This window comes from Microcaecilia unicolor, chromosome 7, assembly GCF_901765095.1.
Source record: "Microcaecilia unicolor chromosome 7, aMicUni1.1, whole genome shotgun sequence".
NCBI lineage: Eukaryota > Metazoa > Chordata > Amphibia > Gymnophiona > Siphonopidae > Microcaecilia > Microcaecilia unicolor.
Window position 1 is genome coordinate 126,101,167 of NC_044037.1, and position 25,298 is coordinate 126,126,464.

General features: G+C 43.1%; 1 protein-coding gene across 1 annotated transcript in view; it reads left to right on the plus strand.

The window, feature by feature from the left end:
* Positions 1-25,298, plus strand: part of LOC115475076 (fibroin heavy chain-like) — a 223,143-nt gene that overhangs the window by 27,158 nt on the left and 170,687 nt on the right. The window contains exons 6-7 of the mRNA XM_030210816.1: positions 3,134-3,181; positions 13,522-13,584. Coding sequence (XP_030066676.1) covers positions 3,134-3,181; positions 13,522-13,584 — 111 coding nt within the window. The remainder of the gene's footprint in view (positions 1-3,133; positions 3,182-13,521; positions 13,585-25,298) is intronic.

Below are 25,298 nucleotides of genomic sequence, written 5' to 3' on the forward strand. Positions count from 1 at the left end.
ACCTTCTATACCTCTCAGAGTCTGGTCTCAAGACCAAACTCCGTAAGAGTTCACCTTAGTGCAATTAGTGCTTACCATCACCGTGTAGAGGGTAAGCCCATCTCTGGACAGCCTCTAGTTGTTCGCTTCATGAGAGATTTGCTTTTGTCAAAGCCCCATGTGAAACATCACCCAGCTGATAAAAGCTCCTTTTGAGCCACTGAATTCCCGCCATCTGAAGTACTTGACATGGAAGGTCATTTTCTTGGTGGCTGTTGCTTTAGCTCATAGAGTCAGTGAGCTTCAGGTCTTAGTGGTAAATGCATTCTTTCCCTGACCTTATGCCCATCCTGGTAAAAGCACCTTGCACACCTTGGATTGCAAGAGAGCATTGACCTACTACATGGAGCACACCAGGCCCCACAGACCGTCTGCCCAACTTTTTATTTCTTTTGATCCCAACAGGATGGAGGTCGCCATTGGGAAACACACCATTTCTAATTGGCTGGCAGATTGCATTTCTTTCACTTATGCCCAGGCTGGGATGCTAGGAATTCCCCACTTGTGAGAATAGATAGACTTGCTTGACCTCAGAGAAAGCGAAGATACTTACCTGGAGCAGGTATTCTCCGAGGACAGCAGGCCTTATATTCTCACAATCCCTCCCACCTCCCCTTGGAGTTGTCTCCTTTATTATTTTTCCTTTGTTTGCTGTTATACACAACTGAGGTGACCGGGTTCGCACGTCGGGCAGGAATGCACTCGTGCATGTATGATGGAGCATGTCTCGCAATCCACAAAGCTCTTCTTATGCTTGTCATAAGCAGTGCTTTTTTTGTAGGAAAAAACGTACCGGTACTCATTATGGGGGGGGGGGGGGGGGGGGTCACCATCTATGACCCCGCCCCCTATGGTAGCCACACCCACAGTGGTCATACCCTTTATATCAGCCATGGCGCATATAAGCAGTATCATTAAAAATACTATACTAGTATAGAAGCAAAAAATAACTTGTGATTTTTTTCATTATAAATAATTTCTATAAGCTGTTACAGCTCTAGTATACCCAGTGCAAAATAAGACAGCAGATGTAAATTCTCAAATTGGACATCTTCCAAACAATAAAATGAAAATAAAATTATTTTTTCTACCTTTGTTGTTTGGTGACTGTTTTTCAGAACATGTTGGTCCCAGTCTCTGATTCTGAGGCTCTTTATCTGATCCCTTAACTCCATTTCCAGAGCTTCCTTTCCATTTATTTCTTTACTTTCCTCCTTCATTTCTTGCCCTACATCCATAGGTAAAAGCTGGGTCCTCTGTGGACTTGACTTGAGGAGGTATAGCGTGGATCCAGTTTTTGCCTATCAGCCATGTGCAGATTTTCTCCTCTTTTCCCTTTCCCTCACCTTGTCAGTATGCATCTTCTTTCTCTCTCTATCACGTCCAGCATTTTTCCTCTCCCCCTCCATCCATGTCCAGCATTTCTCCGCTCTCATCCCCTCCATCCATGTTCATCTCACTTCTTCTCTCTCTCCTCCCCTCCATCCATGTCCAAAATTTCTCCTCTCTCCCCTAAATCCATGTGCATCTCCTCCTCTGTCTTCCCTCGCCTCTATCCATGTCCAGTATTTCTCCTCTCTCCCTTCCCCTCCAACCGTGTGCATCTCTTTCCTTCCCTCCAACATTTCTCCATTTCTCCTCTCTTCCCTTCCCTCCACTCCATCCATGTCCAGCATTTCTCCTCTCTCCCCTCTATCCATGTGCATCTCCTTCCTGTCTTCACTCCACTCCATCCATGTCCAGCATTTCTCCTGCCCTTCCCTCCATCCATACATGTCCAGAATCTCTGCTCTCTCCCCTGCCCTCTCTTCCCATCCATGTCCAGCTTCTCCTCTGCCCCATCTGTGTCCAGCGATTCTCCTCTCTCCCTTGCCCTCCATGCCCAGTGATTCTCCTCTGCCCTCCTCTCCCATCTATGTCCAGCGATTTCTCTTCTCTTCTCTCCCCAGTCCTCCCCTCCCATCCATGTCCAGTGATTCTCCTCTCTCCCCTGCCCTCCATGTCCAGCGATTCTCCACTGCCCTCCCCTCCATGTCCAGCGATTCTCCTTTGCCCCTATCCTCCCCTCCATGTCCAGTAACTCGCCCCAGGCCTCCACCTGCCCCCCCTTTTAAGCCCCCGTTGAGTTCCAGCACCCAGCCCCACCTGCCCGCCCTTAGCTTCCCGACAGCCCCACCCCCGTGATGTGTTTAAATCTTTCATTATTTTTTTTTACGTGAAGTCGCAGCGCCAGCATTAGTGAGAGGACCAGGCTCGCCTCCTCCCGCCTTCCCTTCATTCCCTCTCAGTGTCCCACCTTCCTGTGACGTAGTTTCCTGTTTCTGCGAGGGCAGGACACTGAGCGGGAATGAAGGGAAGGCAGGAGGAGGTAAGCCTGGTCCTCTCACGAATGCTGGCGCTGAGACTTCACATAAATAAAAATAATAAAAGATTTAAACGCGTTGCGGGGGTGGGGCTGTCGGGAAACTAAGGGCGGGCAGGTGGGGCTGGGGTGCTGGAACTCGACGGGGGCTTAAAAGGGACGTCACGGGTGGGAGGAACGGAAAGCAGGGCTGGGGAGCTAAGGGTGGGTAGGTGAGCCTAGGAAAAAAAGGTGCCGGTACGCTGTACCGGCGCGTACCGGCACAAAAAAAGCACTGGTCATAAGATACGGACCAGTCAAAGCAGCCTGCATTACCCACTTGTGAGAATATAAGGCCTGCTGTCCTCGGAGAATACCTGCTACAGGTAAGTATCTTTGCTTTATCCCCATTTTGATTTTTCCCCTTAATGTGCACGCTACCCCAGATGGTATGCATGGTTATGCATGGTCTTAATGATCAGAATGGATGGATGGAAGCCTCATTAGTGTGATTTCTTTGGCTAGCATGTGTAGATGTAGATGTAGATGCTTTCCCATGAATTAATGATCTTCGAGATACTTCTGTTCCCTACTGGCTCCATCAGAGAGGAGACTCATACTTGAGACTTTTGAGCAGTAGTTCTGCGCATTATGGCTTGAGCCACAAAGTCATCCCCTTCTAGAGTATTCTTACATAATCCTCTTACTGTAGAACTCATTCTCATGCTTTCTCTATATCTTTGTGTTCTACAGGTCTTGGATCCCGTGAACTTCCTGGTCAAGGCAAAGTGAAGGCAGGAGGTGGGAAAAACTGAGAATAACATTATGCCTCTGTATAGATCCATGGTGCATCCACACCTTGACTACTGTATGCAATTCTGGTTGCCCCATCTCAAAAAAGATATTGTGCAACTAGAAAAGGTTCAGAGAAGGGCAACCAAAATGATGAAGGGGACAAAACACTTCTTTTGTAAAGAGAGACTAAACAGCTTAGGAATTTTTGGATTGAATAAAAGGCAACTAAGTCGGATATGATATACATTTATAAAATTTATGAGTGGAAGGTTAAAAACAAGAGGATACTCATGAAACTAATGACCAGCATATTGAAAAGAAATTGATTAAAAAAAAATTGGCATGTAAATAAAATGTGGAATCTGTTGCCAAATGTTGTAGTCAAAATGATAAACATAGTAAGAGTCAAAAGAATAAAAGAGGATTGTAGAAGTTCCTGGAAGAAAAGTCCATTAAAAACTATTATTCGGGTAGATTTGGGAGGAAATTGGAGGGTCATGGGATAGGAGGAAATGTCCTATTGTGGATTAAAAACTGGTTAAAGGATAGGAAACAGAGAGTGGGGTTAAATGGGCAGTATTCACAATGGAGAAGGGTAGTTAGTGGGGTTCCTCAGGGGTCTGTGCTAGGACCGCTGCTTTTTAATATATTTATAAATGATTTAGAGATGGGAGTAACTAGCGAGGTAATTAAATTTGCTGATGACACAAAGTTATTCAGTCGTTAACTCGCGACAGGATTGTGAAAAATTACAAGAGGGCCTTACGAGACTGGGAGACTGGGCGGCTAAATGGCAGATGACGTTTAATGTGAGCAAGTGCAAGGTGATGCATGTGGGGAAAAAGAACCCAAATTATAGCTACGTCATGCAAGGTTCCACGTTAGGAGTTACGGACCAAGAAAGGGATCTGGGTGTCGTCGTCGAAACCTTCTGCTCAGTGTGCTGCTGCGGCTAGGAAAGCGAATAGAATGTTGGGTATTATTAGGAAAGGTATGGAAAACAGGTGTGAGGATGTTATAATGCCTTTGTATCGCTCCATGGTGCGACCGCACCTTGAGTATTGTGTTCAATTCTGGTCGCCGCATCTCAAGAAAGATATAGTAGAATTGGAAAAGGTGCAGCGAAGGGCGACTAAAATGATAGCGGGGATGGGACGACTTCCCTATGAAGAAAGACTAAGGAGGCTAGGGCTATTCAGCTTGGAGAAGAGACGGCTGAGGGGAGACATGATAGAGGTATATAAAATAATGAGTGGAGTGGAACAGGTGGATGTGAAGTGTCTGTTCACGCTTTCCAAAAATACTAGGACTAGGGTGCATGCGATTAAACTACAGTGTAGTAAATTTAAAACAAATCGGAGAAAATGTTTCTTCACCCAACGTGTAATTAAACTCTGGAATTCATTGCCGGAAAATGTGGTGAAGGCGGTTAGCTTAGCAGAGTTTAAAAAGGGGTTGGACGGTTTCCTAAAGGACAAGTCCATAAACCACTACTAAACGGACTTGGAAAAATCCAAAATTCCAGGAATAACATGTATAGAATGTTTGTACGTTTGGGAAGCTTGCCAGGTGCCCTTGGCCTGGATTGGCCGCTGTCGTGGACAAGATGCTGGGCTCGATGGACCCTTGGTCTTTTCCCAGTATGGCATTACTTATGTACTTATTGTTCATCCATAGATATGCACTATGCAAAATAGATCCACTTTTTGGCCACTATCAGAAATAGGATGCTGGGGTCGAAGGACCTAGGTCTGACTCAGCATGACTTTTCTTATGTTCATATGTTCTCATTCCTGGATTAAGTTTGTTAGGGATCCATGGCTCTTACATCTTAGAGAGCTACGCTATGTATTTTATTATATTTTTTCATGGTGTGCTCATGAGTTAATATCAGAAAACTCAAGTTTGGATTGCTAAATTCAGAGAGATCCAAGATGGGGCTACAATGAGTGGAAGGTTGGAAAAGAAAGCTATAGCATGCCTGCCTGATTGCCATCTGCTCTGTCTTTTGTTTCCCCCTCATCTTAAGTAGAGGAGTGTGGTAGCCGTGTTAGTCCATTCTTAAGGTTATCAATAGAAATCAAACAAAATAAAACATGGAAAAGAAAATAAGATGATACCTTTTTTATTGGACATAACTTAATACATTTCTTGATTAGCTTTCGAAGGATGCCCTTCTTCGTCAGATTGGAAATAAGCAAATGTGCTAGCTAACAGTGTATATAAGTGAAAACATTCAAGCATTACTATGACAGTCTGACAGGGTGGGAGGATGGGGGTGGGTAGGAGGTATGCATGGGGACATCAAAGCATATCATTGATATCCTAACAGGATGGGTGTGGATAGGTGAGGGGTGGGGTGATCAACAGAGACATACAGCTTTATGGTTTAAATATGGGCTAGGAACCCCAGATCCTTGTTAAGTCCTTTCTGTTGGGTGTTAAAATATTCAATCATTCTGACTTCAAAGGTCTTACGTTCTTGTATGGTTTTAAAGTTACCTTTCAGGATTCTCACTGTGAAGTCACTGGTACAGTGTCCTGGTCCTGTAAAATGTTGACCAACAGGTGTGGGAGCCCTATTGGCACCAGCATTGTTCATATGATGTCTATGTAAATTGAATCTTGTCTTAAGCAGATGTCTTGGAATTATTCGTTTTTGAGCTGGGCGCTTTTGGTTTCCATTATCGCTGAAAAACAAAAATGCCCAGCTCAAAAAAAGATAAACGTCCATGTTTTTCGAAAATACGCTTCGGTCCGCCCCTTCACGGACCCGTTCTCAGAGATAAATGCCCATGGAGATAGACGTTTCCGTTCGATTATGCCCCTTCACGTCATTTATTTTGGGTTTCTCATGGCACTACCTAAATGCAAAATAGCAACCTGGAACATAGGGGGAATATCTTCTCCTATTAAGCGGGCAAAAATAATGGCAACACTTAAACAATATCATGTGGACATAGCGTGCCTTCAGTAGACACAATTCAATTTGGAACATCAAAAGTTGCAGAGATATCAAAAAACTCCAAACAGCCCAGAATACTGCCGCCAGACTCATATTTGGAAAAACTAAATATGAAAGTGCAAAACCCCTAAGAGAGAAACTGCACTGGCTCCCACTTAAGGAACGCATTGCGTCCAAGATATGTACGATGGTACACAAAATCATACACGCAGATGCCCCGATCTACATGCTGAACCTAGTGGACCTACCTCCCAGAAACGCCACAAGAACATCCCACAAATTTCTCAATTTGCACTTCCCCAGCTGTAAAGGACTAAAATACAAGCTGATGCATGCCACTACCTTCTCTTACACGAGCACGCAGATATGGAATGCTCTACCCACAGACCTGAAATCAATTGTCGAAACAAATAACTTTCGCAAATCTCTGAAGACATACTTCTTCAACAAGGCCTACAACGAGAACCAATAGCTTCACTGACCCACTTTCCCAACCCAACCAGCTATGAAAATCTACTTATACAATCACCCGCCTAATCACTTCCTCTTTCTTCCCTACTTAATCTCTGCACACTACTAACTGTATCTAATATTCTGGAATGACAATGTCATAACAAAACTATGTAAGCCACATTGAGCCTGCAAATAGGTGGGATAATGTGGGATACAAATGCAATAAATAAATAAAAATAAATACTGGTTGGGGGGAATCTTATTTGCATTCTCTGGGGGGAGGTGCAGTGGAGTAGCTCTCCTTTTTCATAAGTTGCTCCCATATAAGGCTGAATTAATCTTGGCAGATGATCAGGGCCGCTATTTGTTGGCCAAGGTGTGGGTTCATAGAAGGGAGATTTACCTACTTGTTATCTATGGTCCCACCTTGTATTCTCCTTCTTTTTACCCCAGCCTACTCACCAAGCTGTTCCTTTATTGATAGTAACCGGTGATATGAATCTTGTCATGTCCCTCTCTGATGATTGTTCTGTGGGAGCTTGGGGGAGTCATGGTTGGGGGCCAGGGAGTGGAATTTTGTCCATGTTTGCAAGACAATTAGACTTAGTAGATTGCTGGAGGCTATTGCACCCAGAAGTTAGAGATTATACACATCTCTCTTGTTCACTCAGGACGTGGTCCAGGTTGGATTAAATTTTTGTCAGGCATCCCTTGTTCTCTTCCATTGCATTGGTGACAATGGGATCAGGGGGTGTCTTGAACCATTCGCTGGTGTGGGTAGAACTGGAGGCGCTGTCTGGGTACTTACCGGTTCGGGATTGGCGTTTTCACACATATTGCGTCATCACAAGGATTTTCAAAAATGTAGACAAGTGGGGCCAGTTTTTACAACATAATGGAGTCCATCGCGATCAACCCACCCTCTTTTGGAACACAGCAAAAGCAGTTTTGCATGGCAACATAATTGCCTACACTAGTCTTTGCAATAAACGGTATGCAGCCAGTATAGTTATCCTAGAGGCACAGTTGAAACGTGCTAAGCTGGCATACCTTCATAACCCTACTTCTTCTTTGAAAGAGACCTATCTTGCTAAATCATTCAAACGACTCTGAACACCCTCAACCATGAGCATACCACTCAGAGCTTCCTTTATGGGAAGCATAAATTTTATAAATATGGAAATAAAATGGGCAAGCTGCTGGCGCAAGTGGTGAAGATGTGGGGGGTTCTAGAGCAGTTCCATGCCTATGGACAGCTGGCGGTAGTGTTACTATTCATACTGATCAAATTGCCCAGATTCTTATTGATTATTTTCAGGCACTTTACAAGGAGTGACCCGTGGCCCTGCTTGCAGATATTTCTTCTTTTTTTAGACACCACTCATCTCCCCTCACCAGAAGCGATCTTAACTTTAAATGCCCAAATAACATGTTGTAGGGGATCTTTTAGGTATTTAGGCCTTCCTTTACCTGCAGATTGCTCTCAGTTGTTTCATTGCAATGTAATGACACAGCTGCAGGACACTTGAGAAAACTGAAACGCTGGCAGGAGCCTTTGTTTCTGGAGGGTAGGGAGGCCCTATTTTAAACTGCTATTTTTCTTCACTGTTTGTATGTACTGCAGACCCTCCCACTGCAGGTGCTTAAGAGGGTCCTCAGGTAGTCTGTTGTGTGATTTGTTTGTGTTGGGGGAGTGGACATATATCTCTTTGGAAATGCTAAAAGGCCCCTGAAGAGAGGAGGCTAATGACTTCCAGACCTAGAGTGATACTGAGGCATCTTAAACATTGGCTATTTGACACCTCAGAGTACACACCCATAGAGTTTCAGAAAGGATTTGTCCTCCTATTATCTCATAAGCATGTTCTGCAGGGCAAGCTGGAGATGTTTATAGTGGAGATTAAGCAGAAATTTCTGTTTCTACAGTTCAGAAGGGCATGGAGGCAGCCATGCACTAGGCTGCAATATTCAGTGGAGTGGACATAAAATCTGCTGTTATAAGATAACAGTGATTTTATTCTAAGGATGCAGGCAAAAAGCTTCACAGAGTGAGAGGATAGGGAGATAGTACAAGTGGAGCAATTGGCCATAGAGGAGGGTATACTCCTTTTTTGGAGTTGAAACAATAGTTATATAAGTGGTTTAGGAAGGTATCAGCCCTCTGTGCTCTAACCTGGTGGAATTTTTTATGTCCCAGGAAGCAATCCAAGTACTGATTGCAAAACTGCATGCAGTTTTGAGGGATTTAGATTTCCCAATAGGATGTGAGTCTTTGGCAGGGTAAGGGACTGCAGAACTGATTTTGGCCTTGTTGGGGAGGAAAATCATGCGCTCCATAGCAATAATACTGGAGCTAGTAGCTATTTCTGCTTCGAGGAGTAACCTAATGGTTAGTGCAGTGGGTTGAGAACCTCTAGGGAACTGGGTTCAGTTCCCATTGCAGCTTCTTGTGACCCTGGGCAAGTCATTTAATCCTCCATTGCTCTTGGTACAAAACTTAGATTGTGAGCCTACTAGGGACAGAAAAAGTACCTGCATATGATATATATAAACTGCTTTGGTTGTACCCACAGAAAGACGGTACAGGACTGTCTTGGTTATCCAACTTAAACTGGACTGATCCGTTGTCAGATAATAGAAAAGTCAGATAATACAGAAAACACTGCATAAACTCCTCAAACAATGCATAAACAAAGGTACAGTGCTCCCAATTTTCAAAATTTGTTCTAAAACAAAGGTTTTTAATAGAAATAAATGCATCGGGGAGTCTGTCGGATATACCAGATGGTCAGATTACCTATGGTCAGATAATCAAGACTGTACTGTGTATCAAACCATAACCCTTTACCTTTCAAAGAGTGGAGGAGTAGCCTAGTGGTTAGTGCAGTGGACTTTGATCCTGGGGAACTGAGTTCAATTCCCACTGCAGCTCCTTGTGACTCTGGGCAAGTCACTTAACCCTCCATTGCCCCTGGTACAAAATAAGTACCTGAATATATGTAAACCACTTTGAACGTAGTTGCAAAAATCCTCAGAAAGGCAGTATATCAAGTCCCATTTCCCTTTCTCTCCCTTTAATACAAAGTGGTGCATAGGACATATTTCCTCCCAGATGGAGCTTTTCAGGTAAGGTTTTTAAATATGTCAGTTGGGCAGAGTGTGGGAAAATGCTGGTGTCCTTGAGCCATATGTTCTGGACATCATGTCCCAGAGTACAGGGTTTTGGAGGAAAATTGCATGATTTCATAGAAGCACTATTAGGATCAAAGTTAGTGTTACAACCTTTTGGAGCTGGGAGTCCATGGTACAGAAAGGCAGCAGTAGTTAAAAGGGCCTGGTTATTGGGTAAGAGGATAATTCTTTCTGCTTGGCAAACACCTCAGACACCACCTTTTTGGCAGTGGCATGATCCCCTGAACCAACTGGTGCAAATGGATCGTGGATGGGCTAAGGGAGGGCAAAGGCACTGGAAATTGTTTATGGCCACTTGGAATGAGTACCTTCAAACTCCCTCTGAGAGCTCAAAGTAATATTCTTAGCATCAGCTACAAAGCAGAATACTGGAACTCTGCTTGTAAGTATCATGGAGTAATGTTACTGATTGGATGTGGCTCATGCACACTGATGAGGCATTAGCAAGGAGTGGGGAATGGGGGACAGGAAGAGGATGGGAGGGGTGATAGGGAGGTGTGAGTGAGACTAAAGAGATGGCTTGAAGTAACTGATATGGGAGCTTAGACTCCCCAGTGTTTGGGTATGTATCCCTCTGGGATTGGGTATGGTTCAGGGAAGGGAGGGGTATGAGAAGGAATAAAATAAAATAATAGTTTAAGATTTCTGAGCTTATGGATCAACAAGTAAATTCTATAAACTGGTGGCTCAGTTTAAATGCCCCAATGCCATGCACTTAGCACCAATTCTATAATGGCACCTTGGTGCCACTACTACTACTTATCATTTCTATAGCACTACTAGACATACACAGCACTGTACACTTGAACATGTAAGAAACAGTCCCTGCTCGAAAGAGCTTGCAATTGAATCAGGACAGACAAACAGGACAAATAAGGGATGAGGGAATTATTTAAGGTGGGAATGACACAACAGATATGGTACTGAAGTAGGGATTAGGAGTTAAAAGCAGCTTCAGAAAGGTGAGCTTTTAGCCTAAATTTGAAGACGACCAGATATGGAGCTTGCTATACCGACTCAGGAAGTCTATTCTAGGCATATGATGCAGCAAGATAAAAGGAATGGAGTCTGGAGTTGGCAGAGGAGGAGAAAGGGTACAGATAAGAGAGATTTACCCGATGAGCAGAGTTCCCAGGGAGGCGTGTAGAGACAGATAAGTGTGAGAGGTACTGAGGAGCTGCAGAGTGAATGCACGTGTAAGTCAGTAAGAGGACTATGAACTGTATGCAGAAATGGATAGGGAGCCAATGAAGTGTCAAAATTCTGTTATAGCGCACTGTGTTGGCACTGGCACACCCATGTCAATGGCAGGTGTAAGTTGGCACAACTAAGAGTGCCAGGTGACACATTTAATTTATAGTATTCTATAAACTATGCACGTAACTGCCCACATGTATGTCCCCTGTGCTATGGCACTTAGGCGCTAGCTTATAGAGTAGCACCTGGTACACGTGGAGGGGCATAATCGAACGCCCATCTCCATGGGCATCTATCTCCGAGAATGGGTACGTGGAGGGGCGGGACAAACTGTATTTTTGAAAAAAATGGGCGTCCATCTTTTTTCCGATAATACGGTTTGTACCAGCCAAATGCATCGGATTTGTGGGGATTTGAGCTGGGCGGTATTGTTTTTCAGTGATAATGGAAACCGAAGGCACCCAGCTCAAAAACGAACAAATTCAAGGCATTGAGTCGTGGGAGGGGCCAGGATTCGTAGTGCACTGGTCCCCCTCACATGCCAGGACACCAACCGGGCACCCTAGGGGGCACTTGTAACAATTTAAAAAAAAGTTAACTACCTCTGAAGTCCATAGCTCCCTTCCCTTGGGTGCTGAGCCCCCCAAATCCCCCCAAAACCCACTCCCCACAACTCTACACCATTACCATAGCACTTATGGCTGAAGGGGGGCACCTATATGTGGGTACAGTGGGTTTTGGGAGCGGTTTGGAGGGCTCCCATTTACCACCACAAGTGTAACAGGTAGTGGGGGATGGGCCTGGGTCCACCTGGCTAAAGTCCACTGCACCCACTAACAACTGCTCCAGGGACCTGCATACTGCTGTGATGGAGCTGGGTATGACATTTGAGGCTGGCATACAGGCTGGAAAAAAAAGTTTTTAAAGTTGTTTTTTTGGGTGGGAGGGGGTTAGTGACCACTGGGGGAGTCAGGGGTGGTCATCCCCAATTCCCTCCAGTGGTCATCTGGTCATTTAGGGCACTTTTTTGGGACTTGTTCGTGAAAAAAAAGGGTCAAAAAAAGTGACCCAAATTCGTGCTAAAAACTCCTTTCTTTTTTCGATTATCAGCCGAGGACGCCCATCTCTCCTCGGCCGATAAACACGCCCCAGTCCCATCTTCACCACGCCTCCGACACGCCCCCGTCAACTTTGGCCATTTCTGCGACAGATTGCAGTTGAAGATGCCCAAAATCGACTTTCGATTATACCGATTTGGGCGCCCACGGGAGAAAGACGCCCATCTCCCGATTTGGGTTGAAATATGGGTGTCTTTCTCTTTCGAAAATAAGGCAGATAGATGCATAACTATCAATTAATGGTGCCTTTGATGCATGTAAATAGCACATACTTCTAGATGCCACCTTATAGTATTCCCCCCTAAGGGTCCCATGTCGTGAAATGCTTCTTACCTGAAATGTGATATTACATGCTGACTCATGATTGTTTGCTACTGTGCTGTATGAGTTTTGATGTTCTTTTCCAATAACAATTTAAACCTAAAGAACCTGATATTCAGCAGGACTTATCTGGGTAGGAGTAGCCGCTACTCACATAAATACAGCTCAGGGGAGCCAATCACTTGTTTTCAGTGGCATAATCTATTTAATGTTGCTGAAAATCTTTCCTGACTTCCCTATTGGGCAATTGGGGTGGGGGGTGGTGGAGACTGAAGTTATTCGCGTACCACCCGTATTTAATGCCAGTACTCAGATAACTTCTAGTGGCCACCTTATACCTGGATTTTCAATTCCAGTATCCAAGCATGGTCTGGTGCTGAATAGCTGGGTATATATTTAAATGCAGAAGTCAGCATTTAAGGTCAATACTGACCACAATACTTAAATATCAGGAGGGGAGAGTCCTTTTGTCTATGGGTAAATTTCCATTTACCTGGAAAAGTCCATTGGAGGTTTTAGGGGGATCAGAAGGGGGGCTGCTTCTACGTTTCTGGGCAATGGGAAGAAGGGAGGGAGGTGGATCAGAAGGGGGGGGGGGGGGCTGTGATTTTCTGCTTCCAGAGGATGGAAGGGAGGTGGACAACAACACATTGGCCGGGGCCCGGAGGTTAACCAGGCACTGGCTGATCAGACCGATGCCTGGTTAATTCTCCACATAAAGTTAGAACAGCCTTTTTTACTGTTCTAACTTTATGTGGTTCTTCTGCCAGTTAGCGAACTGAAAATCGCTGCTAACCAGCTAAGCTTCTGCTCTGCCCAAACTCTGCCCCCAAAGCGCCCACAAACTACTCAGTTTCCACATGGGTGATTAGTGGGGATATTCAGCTGCTGAATATCCCTAGATAGCCCCACACGAGATGTAAATGACCAGGAGCCTCTCTTGGCCGTTTAAATCACTTTGAATGTCTACTGACTGATTTTTAGTTCTCTAGTAGCTTTGTATAGTAGCTCATCTTGCAGTGTTCTTTATAGCAGAGATCCTCTCAGGCCCATAGCTCACTAAGTTCAATTCTAAACAATTTTTCTATGCCCTTTTGCAGTTTATGGTGCTGAAGCTGGGAGTAGGATTCCCTCTGTTGGAGTTCAGCAGCCTTATGGAAATGGTAAGAGTTAAATTCTTTTAATATTAACCCACTAATCTTAATCATTCTTAAGCCAAGTCTATTATAGTATCCCTAACTCTAACCATTAATCCTTTTTTAATGTGTTCCAATATCTTTATTTTGATTTATCAACTATAAACCAACAAACCAAGTAAGACTGGCTGTACAAGGAAGAACCATAATACAAATTTCCAAATGTAGCAGCATGTCAAATGTGCCTTCCTATGCAGTTGCAGGAGGAACACTCTGGGTCCCTGCTGCAGAAAGGTGCCAATTAAATTTGGTTAGGCGGAGGTCTTTCTGAGAACATTGCCCTATAGGGACTGAGCTTGAGATTTGGGAAGGAAGTATAAAAACCTAATATAAGAATAGCCATACTAGATCAGACCAATGGTCCATCTAGCCCAGTATCCTGTTTTCAACAGTGGCCAATTCTGGTTACAAGTACCTGACAGAATCCCAAATAGTAGCAAGATTTCATGCTACCGATTCCAGAGCAAGCAGTAGCTTCTCCCATATCTATCTAAATAGTAGACCATGGACTTTTCCTCCAGGAAATTGTCCAAACCTTTTTTAAACCCAGATATACCAACCACTGATACCACATCCTCTGTCAATGAGTTCCAGAGCTTAACTATTCATTGAGTGAAGAAATATTTCCTCCTATTCATTTTAGAAGTATGACCATGTAAATTCATTGAGTGTCCTTTTGTCTTTGTACTTTTTGAAAAAGTAAAAAAAAACAGTTCATTTTTACCCTTCTACTAGAGCTGTACCAAATAGCATATTTTATTATTCAGCCGAATATCAATCATGAAAAATACTATTCACCCAAATTTGAGTACTGAATATGAATAATGGACATTGAGCATATAACAAATAATAAAATAAGCCATATGAAATCAGAGATCAAGTGGTTCAGTAGGATTTAGCACAAGAGAAGCTTGGATTATTCGTATTTGAATTTAAATCACTATTTGTCTGAATACAAATAATGTATTCGGGGCACTATTCAAAGCCAAATTGAATAAAATATGAATATTCAACACAGCTCTACCTTCTACACCACTCAGGATTTTGTAGACCTCTATTACACTCCCCCTCAGCTGTCACTTTTCCAAGCTGAAGTGCCCTAACCTCTTTAGCCTTTCTTTATATGAGAGGAGTTCCATCCTCTTTATCATTTCGGTCACCCTTCTTTGAACCTTTTCCAATTCCGCTATATCTTTTTTGAAATACAGCAACCAGTGTTGCACACAGTGCTCAAAATGAGGTTGCACCATGGAGCGATATAAAGTCATTATAATATTGTCTTATTTTCCATCCCTTTCCTAATAATTCCTAGCATCCTGCTTGCTTTTTTGGCCCCTGTCGCACACTGGGGAGAAGATTTAGCATATTGTCTATGATGGCACCTTGACCCTAGCATTAAGTAACTATGGTTTGGATTAGTCTTCCCAATGTGTATCACATTTCATCTGCTATTTGGATGTCCAGTCTTCCAATTTCCTAAGGTCTTCCTGCAATTTTTCACAGTTCACATGTGTTTTTAACAACTTTGAATAGTTTTGTGTCATCTGCAAATTTAATCATGGTAACATAGTAGATGATGGCACAAAGACCTGTATGGTCCATCCAGTCTGCCCGAGAATAGACGTCATTCTAGAGACCGGTGCATGTTGTTTTTTCCTTCCCCTAGTGGGCTGAAATATTATAGGCATTGAAAATCATCATTTTTCCATCAATTCTGTTGTTGCTTGGATTGGAATGAGTTGCCCTTAGAACTCAGGTTGGGTAGTTCCTACTATTCCTTCAGAAAAAAGTTGAAGACATATGAGAAATTGTCAGGAAACGTCTAGCCACCCGCTTGGGGTTACCCTTGGCCACTTAGAGGGCCTATCCTCAGCACAGTTCAGGTCCACCTGCACCTACCACTCATGCTCTACACTAGCACCTTCCTCCCACTGGCTGGGTCCCAACCGCCTCTTGGTGAGTCTCCCACTCTCAAATTATCCCCAGTGATTTCTAGGTTACTGGAGCCACACAGAAAGCACTCACAGATCCAACACTCAAACCACCAGGATTCTTTATCAGTCCAGACAAAGAAGCAATAAACTGAAACTTATTTATTGTCTAAAAATATTGAACAATAAACAAAAAGAAGTGCAGTCAGCAAACTATAACAGGTAACTGAAATATGGATCAATTATAACACTAACTATACATTTGTTTTACTTTCTAAAAAGTACCTGACAGGATCAGGACATATAATTCACTGAGCCTCAGCAAAGAGATCTGTCTCTCTTTTCTTCCTGGCTAAGAGTAGAGTACAAGCCAGTACTCTCCATTCATAGAGTTTTTTTTATCCTGTTATCAATTTTATCGAGAAGCCATTTAACTAAGCGGTGGTAAGCTCACTGTGGGCAGTCCAGACAAAGAGGCAATAAACTGAAACTTATTTATTGTCTAAAAATATACAATAAACAAAAAGAAGTGCAGTCAGCAAACTATAACAGGTAACTGAAATATGGATAATTATAACACTAACTAAACATTTGTTTTACTTTCTAAAAAGTATCTGACAGGATCAGGACATATAATTCACCGAGCCTCAGCAAAGAGATGTGTCTCTCTTTTCTTCCTGGCTAAGAGTAGAGTACAAGCCAGTACTCTCCAAATGAAAATGAGCTCCTGGGCCAGTCAGAGCCCAGAAAAAGAAAATTTAATAAATATACTGCTTCTTGCTTCCTGTTTGTGTTAAACTAAAGAGAGAATATTCATTTTTATTTTCTGCAACAGCTTACAACAATGAAACACCACCTGCTGGCCAAATAAGAGAAATACACTTCAAGACATAATGCAGGAAAATATCCAATACTTTTTACAGGCTTAATAAAACACACTGTTTCTTCACAGAAATTTTACACTTCATAGATTCTTTTATTCTGTTATCAGTTTTATTGAGAAGCCATTTTACTGCGGGCAGGAACTACCACTGGGCTACCACAGCAATTTCCACCCCCAATGCGCACCATTTCCGGTGCTACAAATATTTTATATTTTGTAACACCAGTATTTACCTGGCGGTTACTGCCAGGTTAGTACAGGAGCCCTTACCGCCACCTGTAAGTGCTCTCCCATGAAATGGCCATGCGGTAAGTGGTTCACTTACTGCATGGCCATTTCTTTAAAAAAAAAAAAAAAAAAGAGAGAGAGAGAGACAGCCTTTTACCTGCTATGCAGTCCCCCTTTTACCACATCTTAGTAAAGGACCCCTGAGAGACATGTTTTATGATCTATGTAACTCCTTTTATTGTGTGTTGTGAAATTATTAATTTTTAGCTTCTTCAATTAATTGTCAACATTGTATATTCTTTTATTATGATGTAGCTATTTTATGTCAAAGTTGAACTGTTGTACCTTTTCAATATTACTTGGTAAACTGCGTAGGACCATTTGTTTGGATTAAGTGGTATATAAGCCATAAGATAAGATAATAAAATAACATTTGCTTTATTCATGAAAATACTAGATATAAAATCCATAAGTGCTATATGCCAAATATTAGGGGATGATAAAACAAAATACAACATAATTGTTCTGATAAAGTCTTGTCTTGAATTGTACATGCAAAAATCTCTAAAGAGGGTGACATAAATAGTGATATTAGTTCACTATTAAAAAAAGGACATAAATAATCGCAATGCTACCTCCCTTTTTCATAGTTCTAATTAGTGTACTATCTTATACCATTCAAACATAACTCTTTGATCAAAGGATCATCTTTGGAATGAAGCCAATACTCAACTATGCAGACTAAGCCTAATTGTCTTCTTTTATGCAACACTTCAATATTAAAGATCGTATTGGACATTAATGAACTCTTTTACCTCAACACAACTTGATTGAATCTTATCTTCCCTATCCCAATAGAACATTTTGTACCTATCCCATACTGGATTTGGCGAATGCCTTCACAGTATTATGTAAGCCACATTGAGCCTGCAAATATGTGGGAAAATGTGGGATACAAATGTAACAAATAATAATAATAATTTGTCTTATTGCCGGCTGATGTAGCATTGATATAGGCAATTATTATGGGGACAAATGAATCGCAGGTAGCTCTATGGCATAATGCTTCAAGTTAGCGTGTACTTTTGTGACCACCCTTGTCCCTCCAAACAGTCTGCTTTCCTTGAAGTTTTTGAAAGCTACACTTTACATCATGACCATTCTGATGTCTGAATATCATTTCTCCTTAGAAAATCATCAAATTACCCCCAACTATAATATAATTTAGGTCTATAATTATATGAAATTAATACTGGAATCTTATTTCCCCCTTATAAACCAACAATCTCTTGTCCAATTAGTCAAGTCACGATTAACTTACATACTAACCATCTTAAAGTTAGCACCATTACACCCAAGGTAAATCCAACAACTGGCTCAAGACTATATAGCACTTTCTAATGAATCCTTTATCAAATAATATAATTTCAACAATATATGCAAAACAATGTATGATAATTACATTTTAAACCTAGCACATGTTGATAAATATTCAACTAACATTGCATTTTCAACATGCTTTCTTTCTCAACACCTATAAGACACAAAATACCTTAGATGAATACATAAAGCCTACCGCCAAAATTTTTGAAATTTAATCACAATCTCTTAGCTGCCTTGTAACTTCCTCATTGCTTCCAAAGTTGTGCACAAAGGGGCACACAAAGGGGTGGAGCATGCCCCTTTAGTGCAACACCTGAGACGCAACACCTCAGAGGCTAGCATAGTCTTGTACTCTGGGTGAGTGATGTCATCAGTCATTGCCACACTCAGAATGCTGCTTCTCCCACAAATAGTTTCAGGGTGGAAAAATACCTTTGAGAGGACCCAGAGGTAGCATATCGGTCATCAGTGTGGTGGGTAATGGCTAAGACACTGCAGAAGCTAGTGTGGTCTTGTTCTCGGGATCAGTGATGTCATTGGTCATCATCAGAATGCTGCTTCTTCCACAGATAGTTTCAGAACTGAGAGGACCCAGAGGTAGCGTATAAGTAGTCAGTGTGTTCAGTTTGTCTCTTTGCCTTGTTCACATTTTCCAGGTTCACAGAAATTTGTTTCCGTTCCTTGACTCATCATTAAATACCATTTCTAATATGAGTATCTCCCCCACATCTTTCTCAATGAAGACCACAGTAAAGAACTAATTTAGTCTCTTCATTATGACCTTGTCTTCCCTTAACCATAATTCCTAACCTTTTACTCCAACTCTAACGCCACTCAAAATGATAACCCCTGTGACTCACAAATCCTTAACCCCAAAAGTAATTCTGAACTTAACCATTAAGCCTGGCTCATAGCCATAACCTCTAAAGCTAACCCTGACTGTTAATTCACAGCTGCTTAGCTGCTCAGAGAACACAAGGTGGCAAAACAATGAGACAATGGAGTTGCCAAAGCCAGAGAGATTCTAGGATGCATAGAGTGGAGCATAACTAGCAGAAGGGAGGAGGTTGTTGGTGAGGCTCTTCTTAGTATACTGTGTTTTTGGAGATGTATCTCACTAAGGATATAAAAAGATTTGAAGCAGCTCAAGAAAATCAACAAAAATAATGGGATATGTGCCAGAAGATATATGAGAAGAGGCTCAAAGACCTAAATATGTATACCCCAGAGGAGAGGAGGGACAGGGGAGATATGATACAGACATTTATTTATTTATTTATTGCATTTGTATCCCACATTTTCCCACCTTTTTGCGGGTTCAGTGTGGCTTACAATATGAGTTAAATGATGGAAATACAATTTGTTACAGATTGGTTATGGATTACATTGTGCAGAGTTATGCGAGACAATCGAGGTGTCGTTAAGGAATGTAACAATGGAACACAAACATTGAAACGTTGGAAGGAGACAATGGGAGCTTAGAGGGCGATAATAAGGCATGAAGACATATGGTATATATCTTTCTGTGAGTAAAGCAGTGGCGTAGCCAGACTGCCAATTTTGGGTGGGCCTGAACCCAAAGTGGGTGGGCATAAAATTTTCTCTGTACCCCCCCCCCCCCCTAGCAAAATTTAGTCACACTCAGATGCGTTTGTCACACAGGGTAAAGTGCTGCTTTTCAGTGCATCCGATTTCAGACAATTTACTAATCCTTTTCAGTGAGCTTTCAGAGGCCAAAACCTCCTGCCTCAGGTCAGTATAATGCTGTTACGGTATCCTCTCCTGACCTAAGGAAGGAAGTATTGGTCTCTGAAACTTTATTAACACCATATTACTTTATCCTAAATTAAAAATAAAATTATTTTCTTTACCTTTGTTGTATGGTCATTTACTTTGTCTCATTGTGTCTCTAGATTCTGCTTTCTTTCGTTTAACTCTTCTGCCAGGGTTTCCTGGCCATTTCTCATTTTTCTCTCCTTTTTCTTTGCTTTCTTCAATATTTTTCTGCCTCTCTCTGTGTCCAGATTTAATTCATTCTTACTATCCATTCTTTAATTTCCTTCATCTACTTATGGCTTTTCATCTTTTTCTCACCCTTGTTCTCCCCATGCCTCTTCCTCTTATTCTCCAATCTTTCACTACTCCCCCTTTCCATGCAGCAGCTCTCCTCTTTCTCTCCCCATCCTTCCAGTGTCTCCCCATCCTCCAATAGTCTCCCCTCTTTCTTTCTGCATCCTTCCATCCAGTGTCACCTCTTTCTCCCTACCCTTCCATCCAGTGTCTTCCCTCTTTCTCTCCCCATCCTTCTACCCATCTACCCTCTCTCCTGATCCTTCCATCTAATGTCTCTCTCCCTCCTTCTAACCAGTGTCTATCTCTCTACCCTTTTCTGTTCAGTGTCCCTTCTCTCTCCACATCCTTCCAGTCTCTCCCCTTTCTCTCTGCATCCTTCCATCCAGTGTCTCTCTCCCCACCCATCCGTTTTCCCTCTTTCTCTGCCATCCTTCCATCTTCTTCCATCTCTGTACCTCTATCTTCCTCCATGTTTAGTATCTCCTTTTCTCTGTGTCCCTATATTACTCTGTCCATCTTCTCCCCTCTCTTTGTCCCCAGTGCCAATATATTTCTACCCTCTCTGACCCTACCCCATCCAGCTTCTCTCCTTCTCACTCCCTCCTCTTTCCTGCATCTGGTTTGGTTGCTTGATTTCCTGCCTCCCTCCCTCAAGCTGTAGGTTTAATATTCCCTTTTCCTTCATCTCCTTGGTCTGGTATTTCTGTTTCCCTTCCCTCCCTCCTTGTGCTGTACCAGCAGTTTCTCTCCCTTCCCTCCAGTTCTCCTCCCATGTCCAGCAGCTCTCTCCCTTCCACCCAGATCCCCTCCTCCTCTTCCTTCAGCAGCTCTCTCTCTTCCATCGTCCCCTCCTTCTCTTCCTCCCATGTCCAGCAGCTCTCTCCCTTCCCTCCAGTCCCTTCCTCCTCTTCCTAGCTTGTCCAGCAGCTCTCCAGCCCCTTCCTCCTCTCCCTCCCATGTCCAGCAGCTCTCTCCCTTCCATTCAGTCCCCTCCTCCCCTTCCTTCAGCAGCTCTCTCCCTTCCATCGTCCCCTCCTCCTCCTCTTCCTCCCATGTCCAGGAGCTCTCCCCCTTTCCACCAGTCCCTTCTTCCTCTTCCTAGCTTGTCCAGCAGCTCTCCAGCCCCTTCCTCCTCTCCCTCCCATGTCCAGCAGCTCTCTCCCTTCCATTCAGTCCCCTCCTCCCCTTCCTTCAGCAGCTCTCTCCCTTCCATCGTCCCCTCCTCCTCTTCCTCCCATGTCCGGCAGCTCTCTCCCTTCCCTCCAGTCCCTTCCTCCTCTTCCTCCCTTGTCCAGCAGCTCTCCAACCCCTTCCTCCTCTCCCTCCCATGTCTAGCAGCTCTCTCCCTTCCCTCCCTCTTCCAGAAGCTCTCCAGCCCCTTCCTCCCACCTCCAGCAGCTCTCTTCCTTCCCAGTTCCCTCTAATCCCCTTCCTCCTACAAGTCTGACTGTTGGCAAAAGTATCCCTTCCCCCCCCCCAACCAACAAACCACAAATCCAGCACTTGCCCTCCAGGCCCACCCATCCAAATCCTTCATCGCTGTCGCTGCCTTTTCTCCCGCGGCTCCCGGGAGGCAGCGATCAGCGTTACCTGTAGTGCCTGCCCTGAAATTATGCTTCTTTTCTCCCCAGGCTTCGCCCCGCTCGTTTCTTCGCTCGTCGGCAGCGCTACGCTGCGCTGCTATTCAAACAGGCAGCTCCGCTCCTCTCTGCCGCGTACATCCGGCCCTCTGATGCACTTCCTGTTTAGTAGGGCCGGATGGACGCGGCAGAGAGGAGCGGAGCTGCCTGTTTGAATAGCAGCGCAGCGTAGCGCTGCCGACGAGCGAAGAAACGAGCGGGGCGAAGCCTGGGGAGAAAAGAAGCATAATTTCAGGGCAGGCACTACAGGTAATGCTGATCGCTGCCTCCCGGAAGCCGCGGGAGAAAAGGCAGCGACAGCGATGAAGGATTTGGATGGGTGGGCCTGGAGGGCAAGTGGGTGGGCCTGGGCCCGTCCAGGCCCACCCGTGGCTACGCCCCTGGAGTAAAGGTATCAGTGATGTGATATTACGGGAATGAGAGTTCAGAAGTGGATGTATGATGCATTAATGAACAGTAAGTATGGACTTCATGTGTTTTGGTTCTTTCCGTAAATTTTTTAAAAAAGATGGGTCTTCAATAATCTGCGGAAGGAAGCTTGCTCGTGGATCGTTCTTAAGTTGCGCGGCAGTGTATTCCAAAACTGCGTGCTTATGTGAGAAAAGGTTGACGCGTGTAGCGCCTTGTATTTCAAGCCCTTGCAATTGGGGAAGTGGAGGTTAAGGAAGGTTCGGGATGATCTTTTGGCGTTTCTGGGTGGTAAGTCTATTAACTCAGACATGTAGGCTGGGGCTTCACCGTGAATGATTTTGTGGACTAATGTGCATACTTTAAAAGTGACGCGTTCCTTGAGTGGAAGCCAGTGCAGTTTCTCTCGTAATGGTTTTGCACTTTCATATTTTGGCTTTCCAAAGATGAGTCTGGCTGCCGTATTCTGGGCTGTTTGAAGTTTCCTCAGTGTTTGCTCTTTGCAACCTGCGTATAGTGAGTTGCAGTAGTCCAGATGGCTGAGTACGAGGGATTGCACTAGGCTGCGAAAGACGGATCTTGGGAAGTATGGTCTTATCCTTTTCAGTTTCCACATGCTGTAAAACATCTTTTTAGTTGTGTTGTTAGCGTGAGTTTCGAGCGTTAGGTGGCGGTCAATAGTGATTCCAAGGATTTTTAGCGTTTCTGAGATTTGAAGGTTTAGGTTTGGTGTGTTTATAGCGGTGAATTCCTTTGTGTTGTATTTGGGAGGTGAGTATCAGGCATTGAGTTTTTCTGCGTTTAATTTCAGACGAAATGCATCTGCCCAGGTGTTCATGATGTGTAGGCTTTGATTGATTTCGTTGAAGATTTCGTTTATGTCTTGTTTGAAGGGGATGTATATTGTCACATCATCAGCGTATATATATGGGTTGAGGTTATGGTTTGATAGGAGTTTTGCCAGAGGGATCATCATTAGGTTGAAAATGGTTGGTGAGAGAGGTGATCCTTGTGGTACTCCACATTCAGGTGTCCATGCCTTAGACGTGGTCGAATTTGATGTGACTTGATACGAACGTTGGGTTAGGAACCCTTCGAACCAATTCAGGACATTTTCTCCAATGCCAAAGTATTTAAATAGTATTTAAACTATTTAAATAGTTGAAAGAAATTAATAAACAAAGGGTTCAATATTCAAAGCAATTTAAACAGGCAGGAAAGGCTCCTGGCTGGTTAGATTGCTTGTGCAGGGCTACCCACTGATTTTTAGCAACTGTGAAGAAACAATGTGTTTTAAGCCTGTAAAATGTATTGAATATTTTCCTGCATCGATTATGTTCTGAAGTGTATTTCTCCTATTTGGCCAGCAGATGGTGTTTCTTTGCTGTAATGCTGTTAGAGAGAACTGACTGTTTTTTCTTTAGTTTGACACAAACAAGAAGCAAGAAGAAGTATATATTTCAAATCTTATTGAATGGGCTCTGATTAGCCCAGGAGCTCATCTCATTTGGACTTTACTAGTTTTGAGTTCAGTTTCAACCTGGGAGAAGAGAGAGAAAGATCTCTTTGCTGAAGCTCTGTGAACAGATATATGCCCTGATCTCCCTAAGTACTTTCTAAGAAGTATGTAAATGCTTAGTTAGTTTTCTAATTGAGCCATTTTTCAGTTACTTGTTACTGTTTGCTAATTGCACATTATTTTATTTTTTTGTCCACTGTTCCAAGTTCTGAGAATAAACACATTTGTTTGTTTGTTCTGCCTGTTTGGACTGATAAAGAATCCTGGTGGTTTGTGTGTTGCATCTGTGAGTGCTTTCTGGGAACTGTGGGATCACTGAGAGTGTGGCTCCAATAACCTAGAAATCATTGGGGATAATTTGAGAGCAGGAGTCTTGCCCAGAGGTGGTTGGGACCCAGTCGGTGGGAGGAGGGTGCTAGTGTAGAACATGAGCAGCAGGTACAGGCGGACCTGAGCTGTGCTGGGGATAGACCCTCTAAGTGGCCGCAGGATAACCCAGGCGGGTGGCTAGGCATTTCGTGACAGCAACACTCTGGTTTCCCTTCTTATCCTGCACCCACTATCACTCCACTCTACATGAGCCCTCTGCTTTTTTTTGCAACATTGCCTTACCTCTGTTCATTGTACGCATCTTGACTCAACCTGTCACTCTGCATTTTTTTGTATTGCTCCTCACCTATGGAATTCCCTACCTAAAGATATTTGTTCTGAGCCATCGTACATTAGATTTAGATTGACTTTGAAGATCTACCTTTTCACTAGGGTCTTTTTTGGAGGATAACCAAGCAAGGATAACCATTTATGCCCACTCTCAGAACAGCACAGCTTTGAACTTGCCTCTTTGTCTCTTTTTCCTTTTTTTAACAAGTTTGTAGTTCTTTTCTGATTTCCATAATTTTTATGCTTTTTTATTGTAAACTGTTTTGATTTTAATTTGAAAGGCAGTATATCAAGCTATAATAAACATAAACTTAACTAGTTAGGACTAAATTCTATAAATAGAGGCAAAAAAATTGGTGCCTGAAAAAAAATCACTAAGCGTGATTCTATAAATGGCTCTCAAAGTTAGGCACAGTTTATAGACTAGCGCTTAGCACTGGGAACTGTAACTGCATTTAGATGTGACCATTTACATCAATGGAACCTTGGTGTAAATTCCCATGCCTAAATTAGGCGTGGATCCCTCTTATTCTATATGGTGGATGTCTGGAATACTCTCCTGGTGGAGGTGGTGGGGACAAAAGCAATGATGGAATTGAAATTGGCATGGGATAAACACAGAGGATTTTTGTATAGCAAGAGGTGTAGTCAAAGCAAACCTTAAATGATGTTCACTCTTTAAAATGTTTATAGAGGGCTGTAACCTGCACGGAGAGGCAAGCACAACTACAGCTATCTTTGATTGTACCACAGAAAGGCAATATATCAAATCCCATTACCCCTACCATTACCCTTTCCTTCCTAGGCATATTAGATGGACCATACTGGTTTTTATCTACCATCATTTAGTATGGTACTCTGGTAACAAGTAACCTTGAGCTCTAATTCTAACTCTGACACTAACCCTTAACCCTAACCTTTAACCCAGTGCTAAACTAGCCCTAGCAGCTAATCCT